Genomic DNA, 21,504 nt, shown 5'->3' with positions numbered 1-21,504 from the left:
ATGGCTAGACTTATTCATTATGGTTTTGGGATCATGAAACAATCTGATGACAGGTTCAAAACTGCGTGCGTTTCGCATGACAGCCATTTTTCAAGATGGCTGCCGCCATACTAAAGAATCCATATCTCTGCCAATTCTTCGCATATTGAGGTGATTTTGATCTCAAACCATGTTTTTGGTGTTGAGGAAAATGAAAAAAAAAAAACCATACTTTCAGACCAATTAGATGTGTTCTGAACCACTTTTCAAGATGATTTGACAAACATTAAGCACTCATTACTGTATTCTTGACATACTAATATCAAACTAACAATTATGCTATTTACAAATTTCCCCGGAACATGTCATCGATTTAATTGAATTTTGCTATTTAGAAAATCAAACAATTCTACCATATAATTTGATAGCAATGAGTTTAGTTGAAACACGCGTCTCAGAGTGATCTGGTAGGGTTCAAACCCAGTGACCGTGATAGTACAGAATCTGATATAATTATTATACAAGCTAAATTCAGTCATGATGTTTTCTGTGACTGTTCTCTCATAACTTCTGGTATATTCCTCACACATAATTTCAATTTTGATATTTCCTGTAATTAATGAACCTCATGTATTCAGAGTAATTATGTTCTCTGTCAGTATGATTAAGCCGTACACAATGTGCCCCCTTTAACATCAACCGGCCTCGGTGGCGTCGTGGTAGGCCATCGGTCTACAGGCTGGTAGGTACTGGGTTCGGATCCCAGTCGAGGCATGGGATTTTTAATCCAGATACCGACTCCAAATCCTGAGTGAGTGCTCCGCAAGGCTGAATGGGTAGGTGTAAACCACTTGCACCGACCAGTGATCAATAACTGGTTCAACAAAGGCCATGGTTTGTGCTATCCTGCCTGTGGGAAGCGCAAATAAAAGATCCCTTGCTGCTAATCGGAAAGAGTAGCCCATGTAGTGGCAACAGCGGGTTTCCTCTCAAAATCTGTGTGGTCCTTAACCATATGTCTGACGCCATATAACCGTAAATAAAATGTGTTGAGTGTGTCGTTAAATAAAAAAAAATCTTTCTTTTTCCTTTAACATCATACCATGTCTTCGGGGGTGAGGTATGGATCAGACTGTCAAAACTCGGATAGTCTTGGGAGAACATAGTGAAGTCTCCACAGTTGAACATTAGACACACAAATGTTGTTGGTTTTGTTTGTTTTTTTTTTTTTTTTTTTTTTTTGTGATTATGTATGGTATTTTATTTAAACCCCTAACATTTAAGCTGTTTCAGAGGAAAGTTGAGTTCCTTGGTATGGTAATTAATACAGACTGGAAATGGGACTGAAAATATAGCTCGTGAAAAAAGGGAAGGCCATTTTTTCAACATTTTTACACAGAAAATAACCCATTATTTGTATATATATATTTTCAAAATCTGGGTACAATATATACCAAATCATCTTACAAATTTTATTTTCATGTTCTTTGACCCAAAACACACATGGTTTGACACCAAAAACACATGGTTTGACCCAAAATACATGGTTTGACACCAAAACACACATGGTTTGACCCAAAACACACATGGTTTGACACCAAAAAAACACATGGTTTGACACCAAAACACACATGGTTTGACACCAAAACACACATGGTTGACCCAAAACAAACATGGTTTGACACCAAAACACACATGGTTTGACCCAAAACACACATGGTTTAACACCAAAAACACATTCCTAGCTGGAACAGCCACCGAATTATGAATGTTAAATTCTGAAACATACGCCATCTTGAAAAATGGCTGCCATTTTTTTTTTCCGCTGTCATCAAGCGGTTTCATGCTCACAACACCCCAAAGATCATTTTTAGCCACGAGGACAAATGTTACCTTTCTGTGACCACCTACTCAAAATCTAAGCCTCTGTTTGCAGGGCTAGTATGTCTACGTCCCGCTCTATGTATGAACAGATTTGAAGGCAGTTGACGAAAACCTTTATAATTTATAGCAATACGTAACACACGAGTTTATAGAAAGGGTGTTTGTATTGTGCATACGTAGAGTTATGATCTTACAATGTATTATTGTGGTGGAAATTGCTATATCAGTTACAAATGCCATATTTCGCTATTGTTACATTTATTTGTGATAAATAACTGCAAATTGATGGACTGCACGCATAGCATTTGCATAAATATATAGCTCAGGAATATGTAAACTGTAAAGTGCCAGAGGCGGATCTAGGGGGTGGGGGCGCAGGAGCCCGGCCCCCCTAAATTTTGCGATAGTTGTAATTTTATTATATATTAATTTTCATTTTTTTACGATACTCCTCCAAACCTCCCCCAAAATTCCCTTGGCATGGCATGGATTTTCTGGATCCGCCACTGAGTGCTTACTCACCGTGTGAGCAGTCGCGGTCAGTATGACTAGATTTCTATCTTATCACATCGTAATAAATTTTATGTGAATCTACTAAATCTGGGAAGTTGACTGAATAGGGCCATCTAATACAGAAGGGTTGCACGAAAACAGCAAATGTGTCGGCAACACCCCTCTAGCATAAAGTTATGTTACGCTAGTGTGAAAACAATGATGGTTTGTAAAACAAGTTATAGAACCGGCCAGTCTATCAGCATATCAGTGCGTCTGTGCTTGTATTAATAAATTTGTTGTGTGGCAATTTAACACATGCATGCATGCTTCAGCAAGCTTCATTGGAAAACGTTATTGTAACAGGACTCGTATTAACATGTGGTGCCGATCAGTTGATTGTGATATTTCCAGTGGGTGGTAAGGTCACATTAACATATATGTATATATGTGTGTATATAAATACAAATTTTTTTACGTGTGTAGTGTTTGTATGTATATGTGTGTGGGTGCGTGCGTGTGTTTGTATCAGGCACGGCGGAAGCAAGTAGACAACGGGGTGAGGGAGTGGCTGAGGGAGTGGCTGACTGAAATCGAGGGCGCAAAGCAAAGTTTCTACGGGGTTCGGGGCTATGCTACTCCGTAAAACTAGATGTCCTGAAGTAATACTGGCTGGAAACCACCATTGTGCACCTTTTAGACAGAATGGCAATACATTAAAGGGAGTTTGCTGCATTGTAAGATGTTTCCGACTAATACAATATTTCTACGAGTAAACTTACATATTAAATATATTTTCTTGTTTAGAATGTCAGTGTCAGTATATTCAATGTGTTTCTGGTCGTCTTTATATTTGTTTAGGAAATAAAATGAACTTTAACCTAGTACAAATATTAGAACGATCAGAAACACTTTTAATATACAGCGGCTAATATTTTATGCAGAAAAATATATTTGATATGTAATTACAATCGTTAAAAGGTCTCTGTTAGTCAATAACATCTTAAAAATTGCAGCAAACTCAGGAATGTCCCTTTAATAGACCCAACGAAATAAAATGCAGTAACAAAAAAGAAGTTTGTTTTGTTTATAAGCACCATCCCACAAACATGTTAGCAGATACCACGGCCTTTGATATACCAGTCGTGGTGCACTGGCTGGAGCAAGACGTAGCCCAAAGGGCCCACCAACGGGTATCGATCCCAGACCGCCTGTGCATCAAGCGAGCGCTTTACCACTAGGCTACTTCTCGCCCCGAAATGCAGTACATCCATTTGTTATTCGTTTTGTTCACTCCTTCAATTATATTTATATCTTATGTGTATTATAACACACACACACACACACGACAGTCACTTTTCGGACCCTTGTTTTGGCTTCGTACACAATAAATAAAACAGCCAACGGTAGGGCCTGTTTTTATATTATTATTTGACAAAAGGTACTTTTTATTTCTTTCATCTTTTAAAACTTAAAATTAACTTAAAACTTAAAACTTAAAATTAATATTTTGTCCAGAATTATGAATTTAAAAATAAATAAAAATAGCGACCTGTAAACAGCGTTGTCTGCTTGTTATAGAAATTTGATAGGGGTCAATGTTAGTAGACCAGTTTTTATTTTAATGTGGCGAAGCATTGTAATAATATATAATTTTGAATTTGAATGACGTCAGTATTTCAAACACGTCACTTTGCATCCCCTTACAATAACCATAAACTTGGTATATGACGTTTCCGTTTTAAGAATGCTGGGAAAATTCCAATGCAAATTGCTATTGCACGTTGTTGTTTTTGGGTTTTTTTTTAACATTACTAATGCACCTAAATGTGTTTGATGAAAATCTTGTGATTAAAAAATTGTACCTTTTACGAAATATGGATTTTAAGTGAAATTACGCTAAGATACGTTATATTTATTGTGTACGAATGCAAAACAAGGGTGCGAAATGTGACTCGTCGACCTTAATAATAATAATAATATTCATGTACAGGCCAGACGAAGACAAAATTTGTATTATACTTACAGGAATAAAATTACTATATAATAATAAAGTATATTATAAAAATGAAATGGTCAAGTACTTGGAAATAATTAATTAAATAACTACCCCACTGAAAACCATAACAAGAACTTTACGTTTAGAAATAAAACAATAAATACACACGTACAGGTAAGTGACGTCATTTTAATGATTGCCGCGTTGGCATCAAATGACGTCATATTTAGTACCAAAGGAAATGAAAAAGAAACGTGTTTATCAAACCAACGATGTTTCCGGTAAAGTCTGAACAAAGTATGTAACAAGTCAATTATTGTTTATTTTACCGGGTATAATTTGGTCTTTTTTGAAGGGATGGTAGTTGTGGCGTAGCCAGGATTGCCTAACATTGTCAAAATATATAAAATGTAGGCAATCACATTGTCTACTCTTTGGGTCATGCAGGGGCGTAGCATGGTCTGGACCTGGGGGGGGGGGGGGGGGGGGGTTGAATATGAACCAAGTGGACCCTTTTTCTATTTTTGTTTGCAAAACCAGAAACTACGTATGTATAAACCTGTATGTTTTAATTCAGAAAGCGGATCATTTGCTTCAGTGGGGGGTCGTCTGAACACCCCCCCCCCCCCCAACCTACACCCCTGCCATGTTATGTGACGACAGGAAAATATATAGGCCTAACGTGGTGGTGGATGTGATTTTGGGGCATGTCGCTCCCTATCCGCCTCCCCTTTGGCTACGGCCTAGAATGGTTGTGCGTGCTGGATGTGTTGACGGTGTTGGTAAACATTTTATTCCTATAAATAGGAATACAGATGATGCGCCAGTTCCTGATCACTTCCGGTTTACCTGTAGATACCGATCAGTCTCGGTATATAATTATTATTTTTTATTTATTTATTTATTTATTTTTGTCATTTCTAATGTAAATTTCATTTTAAAAAATTTTCTAATAAACAAATAATACATGTTTCTTGAAATTGTACGTAAAAAACCCTGTAACAATAGGCCTACAGTAGCGGATCCAGGGGTCCGGACCCCCACCCCCCACCCTTTTTTTTTTTTTTTTTTTTTTTTTTGCAAATTCAAACATGATTTGTTCAGTTGTAAGAGGTGCGCCGTGCCTGCAATATACAGTCTTGGTTTTGTTTTGGACGCTGATAACCACTGTTAAAAATTTACACGACCAGACGACATGAATTTGATGTTTAAAAAGAGAGATGAAGTTTTTGATGTTTTTCTTTTTTATATCCTTTGGAATTTTATAGTACGTATAGGGTAAATATATATAGATTGTGAATGACAATTTTTATGAAAATTGATGCTGTAAACGACTTAGCCTACTGTTACTCCTCAAAATGGACACACTTGTACGCAAGTTGCGGATCACTGACAAAACGGAAGTATTTACGTAGTAAATGCCGCTAGATGGGGCAATCAACGCAGGGGTTATCTCAAGACTCAAAAACGTTGAACACAGTGGAATTTGTTTTCTCCTTCCTTTTTCATAATAATAATAATAATAATAATAATAATAATTATTATTATTATTATTATTATGTTTCTTCTTAAACCTCTGGATTCGTCGTTTCAACCCCTAGTTCATAATAATTCGACCCTGCATGTGTCAGACCCATATTATAGTAGCCTTAGACTGTTCGTCCCATGGCCATTCGTCCTCTACAAAATATTCTATTAATCTAGTAGTTCCATCAATTTTTCTGTTCTTTTTTTCCCCACTACAGGTAATGACCATATGTTTATAATGCAAAGACACCGTATCTTATAAACTGAAACTACAATTTTAAGTGTTCGTCCACTTGTCACTCACGTTATATTTGTACATGCAATTTGTCATTCATACAAATACCAGCTGCAGACATTCAACAGTAATGCTAATATAAATAAAATGTTTGTTTGTTTTTTTAAAAATTCTTTTTCGTTTAATTAGGACAAAAATCAGTCTGCCCTGCCTCCTACAAAACTGGGAGCCCGTATGGCCTATGTTCGATCGCCAGTCCAAACCCCACATCTCTGCTAAAATCCCTGCACATATCTTGTATTTGCACTATAAGACGATTCAGTATTGTTGCCCCCCCCCCCCCCCCACCCGTCAATGTGAGAGCCCTCCACCCCATTGTTTGATTGACTGATTGCAAAAACATTTTACTGTAGAAAGAACAAAAGAAACGGCACAAGTCCGACATCTTAGGACCATTATAAAACCCTGCCACCGCCAGTGGTCTGTTTCGCGTTCTTGACCGCTCGATTTTAGGAGAGGGGAAAGGGGTTCTCTATTTTGTTTTGTCAACGAAGCGGAAATCTCTGTATGCAGCTTCTCATTTCATCAGTCTGTACCATTATAGGGTGGATTAACGTTTTCAGTGGGATTTGTTTTTTGGGTTTTTTGTTTGTTTTTTTTGGTGTTTTTTGGGGGTTTTTTTTTTCTTTTTTTTTTTTTTTTTTTTTTGGGGGGGGGGGGGGGGGGGTAAATATAATTATATATACACAATCGCATTCTGATGCAGGAAAGTCAGTCGGCCACTGATCTATGTATTCACAGGGTTAATCTGAGCTAGCCCTAGCCTTTAGACTGTCGTTAAAAATAAATCTGCATTCAGGAGCAGATCCAGAAAATATTTTGCGGGGATGGGGGACTAACCGGAAAAGTGCAAATGGAACAACACGTTAAAAGGGCATCCCAATGAAGGAATTAAACAAACAAAATCTAGGCTCGCCCTGTTTATAATTATGTTAGGTCGCATATAAACAGGAAAAGTTAGAGTGTCGTCTTAAAGTCTAGGCTCGCCCTGTTTATAATTATATTAGGTCAAATATAAACAGGAAATGGCAGTGTCGTCTTATAGTCTAGGCTTGCCCTGTTTATAATTATATTAGGTTACATATAACAGGAAAAGTTAAGAGCGTCGTCTTATAGTCTAGGCTCGCCCTGTTTTATAATTATATTAGGTTACATATAAACAGGAAAAGTTAAGAGCGTCGTCTTATAGTCTAGGCTCGCCCTGTTTTATAATTATGTTAGATCAAATATAAACAGGAAAAGTTAAGCGTGTCGTCTTATAGTCTAGGCTTGCCCTGTTTATAATTATATTAGGTCAAATATAAAGAGGAAAAGGCAGTGTTGTCTTATAGTCTAGGCTCGTCCTGTTTTATAATTATGTTAGATCAAATATAGTTATTAGTCTAGGTGCCCTGTTTATAATTATATTAGGTCACATATAAAGAGGAAAAGTTAAGAGCGTCGTCTTATAGTCTAGGCTTGCCCTGTTTTTAATTATGTTAGGTCACATATAAACGGCACTATTAGAGGATACACGAGCCAATCGCATGCCAATAAACCGTGGTCTAATTTAAAAACTAATCAAAGAAAACCTTTGTTCCACTTTTCATCTTACTATACGTCAAGCCAAAATAAGGGCAGACTAGGTGTAATGTTTGTTTTGTGTTGGGTTGTTGTTGGTTTTTTTGTGTGTTTTTTGTTTGTGTTGTTTGTTTGTTTTTGTTGTTGTTGGGGGTTTTTTGTTGGGGTTTTTTGGGGGGTTGAGGGTTTTTTTTGGGGGGGTCAAACATTTTCAGGATATGGATTTTGCAGTTCATCTGTTTAAAATATAGTTAGAAATTAAAATCAATGCAATCATTTATTTGCTTGGGGGCTTATATCTGTCTTAATTCATTATTGGACATAGGTGTACAGGCGCCCAGTTTTGTAGGGGTAGGTAAGCTGATGTTTTCCTGAATTAAACGAAAAAGCCCGAATCATTATAACAGCATTTATTCCTATTAGAATTGTACATGGATAACAACTAATATTGTAGAATGATGGTGAAAAGGTTTTAGGTCAGCTAATTTTTCCCGATTTCTCTATCGTTTTGCCCGAATTTAAGTATTTGCTCCAGCAGTGCAGGTGGGTGAGGGGTGTGTGTCATTTGCTAATGATAGTACGTGTTCCGTAGCTTAGTTTACAAAGGGTATATAACTTCACAGAAAAAAGCTTTGATAGATAAAAAATATGTTGATATACAAAGCAATGAGGGATCTTTAATGTGCACTTCTAATAGACAAGATAGCACATACCACGGCCTTTGAAGGACCAGTTGTAGTGCATTGGCTGGGACGGGGGGAAATCCGATGCCATCGACTTGAACGCTCTGCCACTGGCCTGCATCCTGCCGCCACGTTTATGTAAATTCGTGTAATCGAATAGACACGGTGTAACTGATGTGGGGGTGGGGGCGGGGGTGGGTTGGGACGTTTAATAATTACGTAATACAAACTCTCCACTTCCCTAATAACAATTCCTAGATCTGCCCTTGATTACATATCATTTTGTAATTCTCACAAACTTTCTTCAGCTAGTGACCTCGTTAAATAGTCTGTAAACGCGCTAGTAATTTCCATAACATTAGACGCAGATGTACATAAATTATCAACGGAATGACCTAACGGTTGTTTGGGTAATTGAGTGTAAAACATGAAATAGATCTACGAGTGAGATGCAGCGTGACATGCAAATGTCAGCCAGTTTTAAAATGCTACGTGAGTTATGTTCATGGAATCTGCTGACGACACGTCAGTATAATGTTTACAGTAACTGTTATTCTGGTCGTTCTGTTCCGAGAGTATATTGACATTCGCTATTCAGTACGAGTTAATTCCAAACATTCACTGCTATCCTGTATGGAATACACTGATATCCTGGTTGACCCATTCTGGAATACACTGATATCCTGTTTGACACATTCTAGAATATTCTGATATCATGTTCGACCCATTCTGGAATACACCGATATCCTGTATGAGCCATTCTGGAATACACAGATATCCTGTTTGACACATTCTGGAATACTCTGATATCCTGTTTATCCCATTTTGGAATACACCCATATCCCTTTTCACCCATTTTGGAATACACCCATATCCCTTTTCGCCCATTTTGGAATACACCCATATCCTTTTTTACCCATTTTTAAATACACCCATATCCTGTTTGATTTATTCTGGAATAAACCAATATCTTGTCTGTCTCATTCTGATATGGACTGATATCCCGTCAGACTATCTTTGGAATTCATAGATATCATAATCACATTGTCCAATTCTGGAATGTACTGGTGTCCTTGATTCATTCTCAGAATTCACTGATATCCTGTTTTGTGATTACATATCCAGCGAATACACATGTGTTTGATCAGTTCATGCAATGCAGTGGTACTTTGGGGGGTTTTCTATTCTGAACATACAACCGTGTTCTCTTTCACAGTTTGTACATTGGTATCCTGGCATAGGATCTGATCCTTTCTTGGAATATTCTGATTATTTTAACGCTTCTTAAAAATACTGATATTCTATTAATAATTTATTGTATTAATAGCTTGCAACTGTTCTTAGAAGAATCTGATACTGGTGTTCTCTTAATATACCGATTATCTTAACTATTCTTTAAAAATACTGATTTTATATCAATACACTGATTATTTTAGCTGTTCTTAGACAATACTGATATTATATTAATGCACTGATTATCTAAAATGTTCTTAGAAAATACTGATATTCTCTTAATACACTGTTTATCTTAACTGTTCTTAGACAATACTGATATTATATTAATGCACTGATTATCTAAAATGTTCTTAGAAAATACTGATATTCTCTTAATACATTGATTATCTAAAATGTTCTTAGAAAATACTGATATTCTCTTAATACATTGATTATCTAAAATGTTCTTAGAAAATACTCATATTCTCTTAATACATTGATTATCGAAAATGTTCTTAGAAAATACTGATATTCTCTTAATACACTGATTATCTAAAATGTTCTTAGAAAATACTGATATTCTCTTAATACATTGATTATCTAAAATGTTCTTAGAAAATACTGATATTCTCTTAATACACTGATTATCTAAAATGTTCTTAGAAAATACTGATCTTATATTAATACACTGATTATCTTATCGATTGATTGATTGATTTTTCTATTCAGTATTCACCGGGGTTTTTTCTTAATTCAGATTCAGTGCCGAGAACTGCCTGGCTGAAGATGAGCGGTAGCGGTATGTTCGAGGATCCTGCGATACCCTTGGTGGGGAAGGCCGGCCCCGCCCCGAAAACCCCCGTCTACGACAGCACGAACGACGTCCCGAAAGAGAAGCCCCAAGAACTTTCGAAAGGGATGGGCTACAAGCTGAGCCGGCGCAAGCGACTCGTCAAGTATCGGCGTCTGATCGTCAACGTCCAGTTCAGCCTGGCCATACTGGGTCTCGGTCTGATGGTCATCACCAACGAGATGTACATCAACAACGTCTTCCAGAAGGAGTCGGTGCTGTCCATCTCCTTCAAGCTGATGATGTCGGTCAGTACCGTGCTGCTGTTGGTGGCTGTCTGCGCCTACCACGTGGTGAGCGTCAAGCTAACGATGACGGACAACAACCAGGAGTACTGGCGCCTGGCCGTCACGCCGTGGATGGGTTTCAAGATCGTCATTGAGCTGCTCGTCTGCGCCATCCACCCTCTCCCCGGGAAGATCGTCGTCCCGTACGAGGACCAGAACGGGCAGACGAAAGAGGTCTCCGTGGACGCCATTCTGTCTATCCTCATGATCCTCAGGCTCTACATGGTGGGCAAATTCATGGTGGTCAACAGCCGCTGGACGCAGGACATGTCCACGCAGAGCATCGGTGCGCTCAACAAGGTCCAGATCAACACGGTGTTCATCTTCAAGGCCCTGATGTCTGAAAAGCCGGGAACGATGCTGATCGGCATCATCGGCGTCCTCTTCATCGTCAACAGCTGGGCGCTGCGAACCTGCGAGGCGTACTACCACCCGGCCGACAAGCAGAGCAACATCCTCAACGCCATGTGGCTCATCTCCATCACCTTCCTCACCGTCGGCTATGGGGACATCACGCCCAACAGCAACTGCGGCAGGTTCATCGCCGTGGAGACCGGGTTCATGGGCGTGGGAACCACCGCGTTGCTGGTCGCCGTGATGGCCAACAAGCTGCAGCAGACGAGAGCGCAGCGCTACGTGCACACGTTCATCTCGCGGATACAGCTCGACAAGAAACATAAGAACGCCGCCGCCGACGTCATCAAGAACGTCCTCATGATCTGGACCAAGGCTCACCGTAACCAGCTCACGCCGAGCAAGCGACTCCACTACCACTCGAAACTGGTCGACGCGATCCGGATGATGAGGTCGACAAAGCGTGACATGGCGACAATCGCCGAGACCGCCGTCGGCATCATCGAGGTGTCGACGTCGGTGAACGAGGTCTACAACATGGCCGAGACGATCACCGTAGAGCAGAAGGACATCAAGACCAGAATGGTCTCCCTTGAAGACAAAATAGACCGAATATGTCAAAAGTTGGAAGTAAGCTCGGATCCAGACTAGACCTTTTACATTCCGTAACCCAAGCAACTATATAACCCCCCCCCCCCCCCCACCCACCCCCCTCCCCAACTTCCTCTTCAACATGTGATACAGTGAATATCGTTGCCAAATAAAAATGCATGCCAAATCAGGCTGTCTAGAAGTAGATATTAGTTCTATGAAACAGATAAAAGGTCATCCTCAAAAACAAGGTCTTTGGGGTATGTATATCTGTAAAGCGACCTAATAGTTTAATAGTTTAAAGGCGGGGTCACAAGACCTTTGACCTACTTACAGCAGAATATCATGGACTTGAAACATATACAGTGTTATATTGTCTTCAGTACCATACGCTGATATTTGCATGTTTTGAACATCTAGCATTGTAGTTAAAAGTCTACGAATGTTTTTGTTTTTTTCTTCTTCTGATTAATGGATACGTAGCCTTAATTCAGTTACATACCAAATTATCGACACCAAGTGGGTTATAACAATTACCTGTATGTACCTGGCTGAAGGCTTGAAATACTAGCTCTCGTACAGTGGAGACCCATGTATTAACCCAGGTCACGTGGCTTTCTCATTTTGATGATGTAATAATTTTAATAGTTAAATGTAGATATACCTTCAGGCAGTAGTGGCTCGACTATCTATGCCATCCCGCCTTTAAGACTAAAATTGTTTGAAGGTGTATTATTTTCCTACGATTGTCTTTTTAAAAATATATATACATGTATATATATATAATATTGCTGAATTGTAAAACAGGGGGGAAAAAAGAAAAAGTTAGTTCGTGGCTTTAAAATCCGTGTCTGGTCACAGAAAGTAATATATTTTTAAGGTTGGCGTTATTGGTTTGTGGCTATATATTTAAGAATGTTAAAACTGTGATTTGTATATAATTATTGGCTATACGCGACAATTGTTGGCTAATGGATAAAAGCAAAAACGAAGACATATCTGACTTGCCAAAAACATCGATGCTTTTGTGAAGTGCATGAATATATTCATTAACGTTTTGTTCGAGTGATATATTTTATGCACAAAACTAACACAAATGAAGACAATTTAAATACAGTTTTAATTGAATGTTGTATTTGCCGCTACTTTTAATCCGAAAGGAGACAGGATGTTTGAGGCTATCCAATTCCTCTGTGTTATACCTAGCTCTGTGAAGGAACGTACACACTGTGCAATTGATCGGCTAAACAGCTTAGAAATGAGATGTGTTCTAATCGTTTCTGATTACTTTACAGCTTGTAGTGTGCAACTAAAATGGTTACGATTTCGCACTACGCTACTGCATGCATGTTAATATATATCGGACAGTGTAAAAGCACCTTTAATAAAATAGCAAAATTTTACACCAAACCCTATATTATAAGGCCACTCAGTATCCACATTGTGATATTTCGTACAACAACCATTTGACACAAATGTTGACATCAACTCTATGTTCAGGTACGCCTTGCTTGGGCATTGAGAACATTTTTCATCCACTGAAGGTTCAAGCACTACTGCGATCAGTGCTAAAACCCATGACAGGTTCATGTACGCCTTGCCTGGGCAGTGAGAAATGTATACTCCCACTATTGGTCCAAGTAAACTGTAATTGGGCAAAGAAAATTGTTTACAAAAGCTATAGGTTCAATAACGCCTGTCGTGGACTATAAGAAAATCTTACACCATTTACAGGTTCAAGTACGCTTAGCTTGGGCAGTGAGCAATACACAAAATGTTTCCACCCACTATAGGTTGAAGAACGCCTTCCTCGGACTGTAAGACGTTGTTACATGCACTGTTGGTTCAAGTACGCCTGGCGTGGGCAGTGACCCACCATAAGTCCAAGTAAGCTGTCATTCGAGCAGTAAAAAATGTTTGCACCCACTGTAGGTTCAAGAACGCCTGCTTTGGACTTTACGAAAATCTTACCCCAACTACAGGTTCACGTACGCCTTGCTTGGGCAGTGAGAAAGGTCCAAGTAAGCTGCCGTTGAACAATGAAAAATGTTTACACCCACTATATGTTCAAGTACGCTTGACTGGGACAGTGAGAAATGTTTAAACATACTGTAGGTTCAAGCACGCCTGACCTGTGAAGTACTTATAACCACTATAGGTTTAGGCACTTTGGCTTGGGCAGTGAGAAGTGCTTACCACCACTATTATAGGAGCTGATACTGGGAACCAGCCAGTCCTTGAGTTCATGTGTTAACTTAAAGGTGCCGAACCTAGTTTCAGCCCGTAAAAATGGACACTTAATTTAATAGTTAATCTACAAACCTGCAACACACACTTGGATATGGTTATAACCGAGAGAAGCTAAAGTCTGTGATGTTTAAACAGGGAAATATTGTTTAAAAATAACTAGAGCTTGTCTCATTAACCATTACTTTTTAAATGAACGTGCGTTTTAAAAAAAAAAAACACCTAAGGTTTCTCGCGTTAACTAAACCGCGACCTCAGTATGTTGATTTTGTAACCTGGGGCCTAATTCACTAAATTCTCGCAACTTTGCTTTCTCGCAGAGCAGTGTTAAAAGACTTGCAAAGAGGATGCTTTGTTGTCTAGCAGAGCCTAAGAGACCTTTGTGAATTAGGCCCCTGACTGCTTTAATATAGAGGACATGCGTGTGTATACAGAACTGTCCTTTATAGAAAGGTGGTTGTTATACAAGGTGTTCATTATACTAATACATGTTTTCACTCTAGTAAGATATATTAAGGGTCTAGTTACAGTGTTACACATTACTTTAGTGCTTTCCAAATTCGGGTAACATTTGGTTACGGCCATTTATGTTCTTTCACAATACTTTAAAACGAAATGTATACATGTATATGTAGTATTATATGCTGATTGTATGTATCATTCTTAGCATGGCATTATTATCATCACCATCATCATCATCATTTATATTGTTATTGTTGTTGCTGCTGTTTTTATTATTATTATTATTATTATTTATTAATTTATTTATTTATTTATTTGCGCGGGTAAGCATGACGTGTTAAACCCCAAACTCGGAATATATTCAGGGCCGTAGCTAGGGTGGGTGGGTGGCTTCAAGGGGGCAATTTGCCCCCCCCCCCCCCCCGAAAAAAAAGAAAAAATCCGGAAAAAATTATAGAAACGTAAAGAAAATTCTCTTCTTAACCGTTTAAGGAGTTTTAGACTATTAACTACTCAGCCCCCCCCCCCCCCCCCACCAAAAAAAAAAAATCCTAGCTACGGCCCTGATATTCCTAATTTTTAAGCATTTATATTGTTGTTTTTGTTTCCTCATGACGTGTCACCATTGAATACCAGTCCTTTGTTATGTTTAACCTTGGTCGCATGAAAATACTGTGCTCGCCATACTGACGCTTCCAGTGTGTGTTTAGTTAAAGGGACATACCCTGGTTTTTAAACACTAAGGGATGTTTTTTACTATTAGAGCTGTTTTTGATAACTGAAGTCATACTTTACTTAGATTTTATTGTTTAGATTATCCATTTCCGTACATTCGAAGTGTTTTTGGTCATCCTAGTGTTTTTAATATCACAAAATGCATTTATCATATTTTTAAAAACGCACGTGCGTCTGAGAAGTAACAGCTATGTAGTTTCAAAGTCACAGACTGATGTTTCACTCAGTTGTAACGTTATCCAAATGTTTTACAGGTTTGTAGATTAACTAAACTTAGTGTTCATTTTCACGGGTTGAAACTAGGGTATGTCGCTTTAAATCTGTCATGATTCTCTCGCATTAAGGCCTCGACACACAGTCCGAGTGCCTCGTACGAAAGCAGCTAAGAGAATAGTCGATTGTTACACGACAAAAAACATTACGATTCCATCGGTTGCTATGCAACTGGCTATTATCGTATCGAATTTGGTAAAAATGTTAAATGCTATTGGGGTTTTAGTTTGTTTTTCGCAGAAAAATTAGACTGGTTTGTACATGTGTTTATATATATAACCTACTTTTGTAGAATTACGATAAGGGTAACGTATTGTTAATACATACGGATTAAAATAGCATTTGTGTGATGTACATACCGTATAGAAACTTGTGGGGCTTGTAACAATAGACTTTGGACAAGGGCGCTTTATTTTTGATAATTATATATTATGTTTTTATCAGTGTTACGGGCATTATGTTATATGAGTTATATGTTGCTGTTTGTGTTTTGTGTTTTTGTTGATTGTGACCAAAGATATGCGAGATTTATCAAACGTGTATATTTAGAGCACACTCTATAATAAGAAACTTGTTTCAGTAATGTTTTACTACTGGTACGTTTCCGCTAGGCGACTATGTGAATACGTATACGTAATTCGTGAGTGAATACGTATACGCAATCCGTGTATGAATACGTATACGTAACCCGTGTGTCAGTAGGTATATACGTAGTCCGTGTGTGAATACGTATATACATAATTCGTGTGTGAATATGTATACATAATTCGTGTGCCAGTACGTATATACGTAATCCGTGTGTCAATACGTATATACGTAATCCGTGTGTGAATATGTATACGTAATCCGTGTGTGAATATGTATACGTAATCCGTGTGTGAATATGTATACGTAATCAATAATGCGTAATCCAGAACAATCGCTTTCTATTCAACACGTTTCAATAGATTCTGTTTATGCGTCCCCGTACGATCACAGCTTTATGCATTGTGGATTAGGAATACGTATACCGATTACAGACAAAATATGGAACCTTGTCAGTCCCATTCCAGAATAAATTCCAGATCACAAGTAGTGTAATGTAAAACCGTGAAGTAGGATTCATATATATATATATATATATATATATATATATATATATATATATATATTAAGTTGTAGTATTTGTGTATCATCGTTTTCACCTACCACTGTTTGTAGAATAAAGTGACTTTCAGTAGTTCTCATCTTTAGTAAACGCAACCATTTCTTAAGGGTTGAATTGATGCTTTTTCCAAGGTGATAGTGGTGGTTATGGTGGAAGTATAATGGTATGTTTATCTGTGTTATAACTTGTCCTTTTTGCCTACAACAGGTTACGCAATGTCAAAATGTGTATTTATTTCGCTAAAACTTGTTATGCAATATGAACTATTTTTTTTCTTTGTCTAAAATTGAATATGCAATACGAAAACATTTCTTTGTGAAACGGTGTACTTTGTCTAAAACGGGTTACGTAATGTGAAAACATTTAATTATTTAAATTGGATAAGCCAATGTAAAAACGTGTATTTTTGTCTAACATTGTTTATTGATTTTTGAAATGTGTATCCTGATATATATATATATATATATATATATATATATATATATATATATATATATATATATATATATATTAAGCCGTTGAGAAATATGGATGTCTTAGTTTAAAATTGGCCAAATAAATGTATATTAAAATATAATTATATAAATATAATTATGTTTTATTTTAAATCTGGCCAAATAAATGTATATTAAAATATAATTATATAAATATAATTGTGTTTTATTTTAAATCTGGCCAAATAACTGTATATTAAAATATAATTATATAAATATAATTATGTTTTATTTTAAATCTGGCCAAATAAATGTACAATAAAATATAATTATATAAATATAATTATGATTTATTTTATAAATATAAATATAAATATATATAAACCATCGTTGCTGCTACTGGATCAAGAAATGTTGATCGGCACATCCCCTCCCCTTCATCCCTCCCCACCCCTCCCGCTTCCTACGCTCATGAACCTGACAAACTATATGGATGATATTTTGAAAATAGATAAACGTATCATTACGAAGGAGATGCGTTTAATTAAATGTGACATTGTGACTCTATTCTGACCTCATAATGATGATCAACCGTAACCACTTCCCTCCAACCCCCCAAAAACGAAAATCTCAGTCTTCGGTTGTGTGAGAATGGGTCGCCTCAATGGCAGTCGTTTCCAGATGTGTTATATTAGACGGTTTCTAAATCAGCTCCATGACTTTGAGCTTGAACATGTCTGCCAAGTTCATCACATAAATGTTCTATGGGACTGAGGTCCGGTGACACTACTGGCCATGGCAATGCATCAACGTGGTTTTGATTCAGAAAGGTAATGCACACTCTGCTGAAATGTCATATGATATGGGTGTTGTGAAACATATGGAGGAAACGACCAACGTGCTCGGATATGATATGCTCTCAGTTTTGGCATCTGATGGGCAACAATGGTGGCTGGTTGAAATCAGTTTTGGAGGGTGGTGGTTTGGCTATACCGACCTGTTGCGACTGATCTGACGTAACTCGTGGCCTGCCACTACCGAGGCAAGTCATTGGTGAATCCAGCGACGTTTAGTCGATTGACAAGTCTATGTGCCTGCTCTCTCGCGGTCATTTGGGGTCTGTAAGTGTGGTATGGTTAAACGAAATGCTATGGACATCATTTGTTTTTCTTAAACAGTGTTGGACCTATGTGAGTATTGAGGGGAAAACTGGGGCAGTATGCACAGGAAAGCATCCCCATCATGTGAAAATCGTGCATTTTCTTTGCCCGCGAGCCCGTGACGTCACCAACAACATTCCGACACAGCGTGCACGTGTAAAGTGTGCTGTAGCGGGGAATATGCGCTCAGATGTAGTTTAGAGGGTTGAGATAAAATAATATTTAGAAATACCTTTTTTTCTAATGTTTTCTTCTCCTTTTTTTTCTAATTTGTTTTCTCTCTCTCTCTCTCTCTCTCTCTCTCTCTCTCTCTCTCTCTCTCTCTCTCTCTCTCTCTCTCTCTCTCTCTCTCTCTCTCTCTCTCTCTCTCTCTCTCTCTTTAAAAAAGAAACAAATGTTTGCTTGGTAATTACGTCAGTGTAAAAACAACGTTGGTATGTAAAAAAAAAAAAAAAAATTCTAAAATCGACCAATCTGTCAGCCTGTCAGTGCGTCTGTTTTTGTATCAATAGTTTTTTTGTGTAGCAATTTAAGCATTTGTTTCAATGGAAACTTTATCAACATCTGGTGCCGATCTGTTGATTGTGATATTTCCAGTGGGTGGTAAGGTCACATTAACATATATGTGTATGTGTGTGTATATAAATATATATGTGTAGTGTTTGTATGTGTGCGTGCGTGTGTGTTTTTGTATCAGGCATGACGCAAGCAAGTATATAGGGGTTGGGGGGCTGACTGACATCGAGGGTGCTAAGCAGTTTTTATGGAGCTCAGGGTTATGCTCCTCCGTAAATGTTCTTAAATGCAAGTAAAATTCATCTCTGCCTTAAGATTTACTACTAATGTATGTGTGTTTGAATGTGTGGACTGTCTGTATTTGTGTGTGTGTGTGTGTGTGTCCATATATATGCATAAGTGTATATCATGAACAGTACCACTACATGTATGTGTGCTCATTCACCCGTGCGTATCTTCCTATTGTCTTGTAGTATGCATGCGTTTGTGTTGTAACTACTGTTGTGCGGCCGTATACGGATTTGTGTGTGTATTTGGTCAAATGCCGATTGTACATGTTCAAAGTGTTATCTGGTCATGCACGGTTTCTGTGTTTGTATCGATTTAAAATGTTATATTATGGGATAGCGGTATATGTGGTTTGTCTGTGCCCATGTTTACTTCAACTGTACGGCTGTGTCTGTGTCTGTGCCCATGTTTACTTCGACTGTACGGCTGTGTCTGTGTCTGTGCCCATGTTTACTTCAACTGTACGGCTGTGTCTGTTCCCATGTTTACTTCGACTGTACGGCTGTGTCTGTGTCTGTGCCCATGTTTACTTCAACTGTACGGCTGTGTTTGTGTCTGTGTCCATGTTTACTTCAACTGTACGGCTGTGTCTGTGTCTGTGCCCATGTTTACTTCAACTGTACGGCTGTGTCTGTTCCCATGTTTACTTCGACTGTACGGCTGTGTCTGTGTCTGTGCCCATGTTTACTTCAACTGTACGGCTGTGTCTGTGTCTGTGCCCATGTTTACTTCAACTGTACGGCTGTGTCTGTGTCTGTGCCCATGTTTACTTCAACTGTACGGCTGTGTCTGTTCCCATGTTTACTTCGACTGTACGGCTGTGTCTGTGTCTGTGCCCATGTTTACTTCAACTGTACGGCTGTGTTTGTGTCTGTGTCCATGTTTACTTCAACTGTACGGCTGTGTTTGTGTCTGTGCCTATGTTTACTTCAACTGTACGGCTGTGTTTGTGTCTGTGCCCATGTTTACTTCAACAGCTGTGTTTGAGTTTTATTTGTATCCTGCAATCACTATATGTATTGGCAAGATAAGATGACTAGATACATTTCTAAGAACTATTTTGTTTTTGGTATATAGATATTGTAGTCGATAAAGCATTCAACAGTGTGAGCCTACTATCCCAGAAAATTGTAAAGTTGTGCAATAAAATGGCTCATTTCATTAATTTGTGAAATTATATAGGAATACAGGATAAACAAAATAACCGATTACTGTCTTGAGATATCGGCTTTATCCTGCTTAGGACGAATGGCGAATACTGATCGGCGAAGCCTCGCAGCATTGACCATTCAAACCTTCGCAGGATAAAGCCGAGATCTAAAGACAGTAACTAGTTATTCTCTATATATTATGCTAATCTCCGACTACTAACTTCCTGCCAACATATGACGGGTGCGCTCAGATTAACAACTAATGGGTTATACGACGAGAATCGAGTTGTAAGAGCGCTCAGATTAACAACTAATGGGTTATACGACGAGAGTCGAGTTGTAAGAGCGCTCAGATTAACAACTAATGGGTTATACGACGAGAGTCGAGTTGTAAGAGCGCTCAGATTAACAACTGGGTTATACGACGAGAATTGAGTTGTAAGAGCGCTCAGATTAATACCTAATGGGTTATACGACGAGAATCGAGTTGTAAGAGCGCTCAGACTAGCAACTGGACAGTCGTTGCAATTGCAGTTGGCCAACTTTCTGCTGGCAGTTGGTAGTTTGATTCTAGCATTATGTTATTGGACGGTCTTAAGTATGATTAATATGTCTGTCTCTGTTCTAAATTGTTCTAGTTTATGCTTGTCACACACGGTTTCACGCGCATAGGTGGGTCTGGTTACAACATGTTTGTTTACTTAAGGCAGTGGATGGTCGTGCGATCTGTTTAATTATGTAGTGTCGGGATGCGCACGGCTATATAGTTATATATTATAAGGGATGTACAATCTTATGTCGTTATGCTTAATTGGTTCCATGTAAAATATTAAGTGATAGAAACTGCTGGTCATAATAAAACATTAGAACTTATAAGTATGACTTGCGTTGTTGTTGTTTGGTGTGTGTGTGTGGGGGGGGGGGGGGGGGGTCCATATTTTGTTGTTGTTTTATTTGTGGGGTTTGTTCTTTTTTTTGTTTAAATTTTAAATTTAAATTTTTTTTATTTTTTTTTAATTATTGTTATTATTATTTGTTTATTGTTTTGTTTTTAAATGAATTACGCGATAAATTTGCTTTTAAAAACATCCAGATAATGGTACGTTGATAGAATACACGTTGATGGTACTGAGGCATGCCCTCCCACTTTTTGTAGTTCAATTCCGTAATAAGTATGCAATACAGAACAATGAACATTTTATTTACACAAAACATTGTTATGTCTACTAAACATTAATATTTACATGTACCTTACTTTTAAAATAGTGCATGAAGCGAATTTGGTCAAAAACAAGTTTATACCACTGACAAGCTACTCAATAACTTCTAACACAGGGCGTTAAACGAAATAAACTTTGTTTAATTGTTCTACCAC

The 21,504-nt window shown here is 38.0% G+C and overlaps 1 protein-coding gene across 2 annotated transcripts in view; it reads left to right on the top strand.

Annotated features, from left to right (window-relative positions):
- LOC121388992 (small conductance calcium-activated potassium channel protein 2-like) overlaps positions 1 to 14,849 on the top strand; it is a 17,539-nt gene extending 2,690 nt beyond the window's left edge. Inside the window, exons 1-2 of one of the 2 annotated variants that reach the window (XM_041520577.1) lie at positions 4,567 to 4,651; positions 10,392 to 14,849. In XM_041520577.1, the coding sequence (XP_041376511.1) occupies positions 4,627 to 4,651; positions 10,392 to 11,776 (1,410 nt within the window). In that variant the 5' untranslated portion in view covers positions 4,567 to 4,626 and the 3' untranslated portion in view covers positions 11,777 to 14,849. Of the gene's footprint in view, positions 1 to 4,566; positions 4,652 to 10,391 lie in introns of those variants that run through there. The other variant, XM_041520578.1, reaches the window with a different exon arrangement.
- The last annotated feature ends 6,655 nt before the right edge of the window (positions 14,850 to 21,504 follow it).

Source organism: Gigantopelta aegis, chromosome 14 (assembly GCF_016097555.1).
Source record: "Gigantopelta aegis isolate Gae_Host chromosome 14, Gae_host_genome, whole genome shotgun sequence".
In the NCBI taxonomy this organism is placed as follows: domain Eukaryota; kingdom Metazoa; phylum Mollusca; class Gastropoda; order Neomphalida; family Peltospiridae; genus Gigantopelta; species Gigantopelta aegis.
The sequence above is the reverse complement of the archived record's forward strand: the minus strand, read 5'-3'. Positions and strand labels throughout refer to the sequence as shown.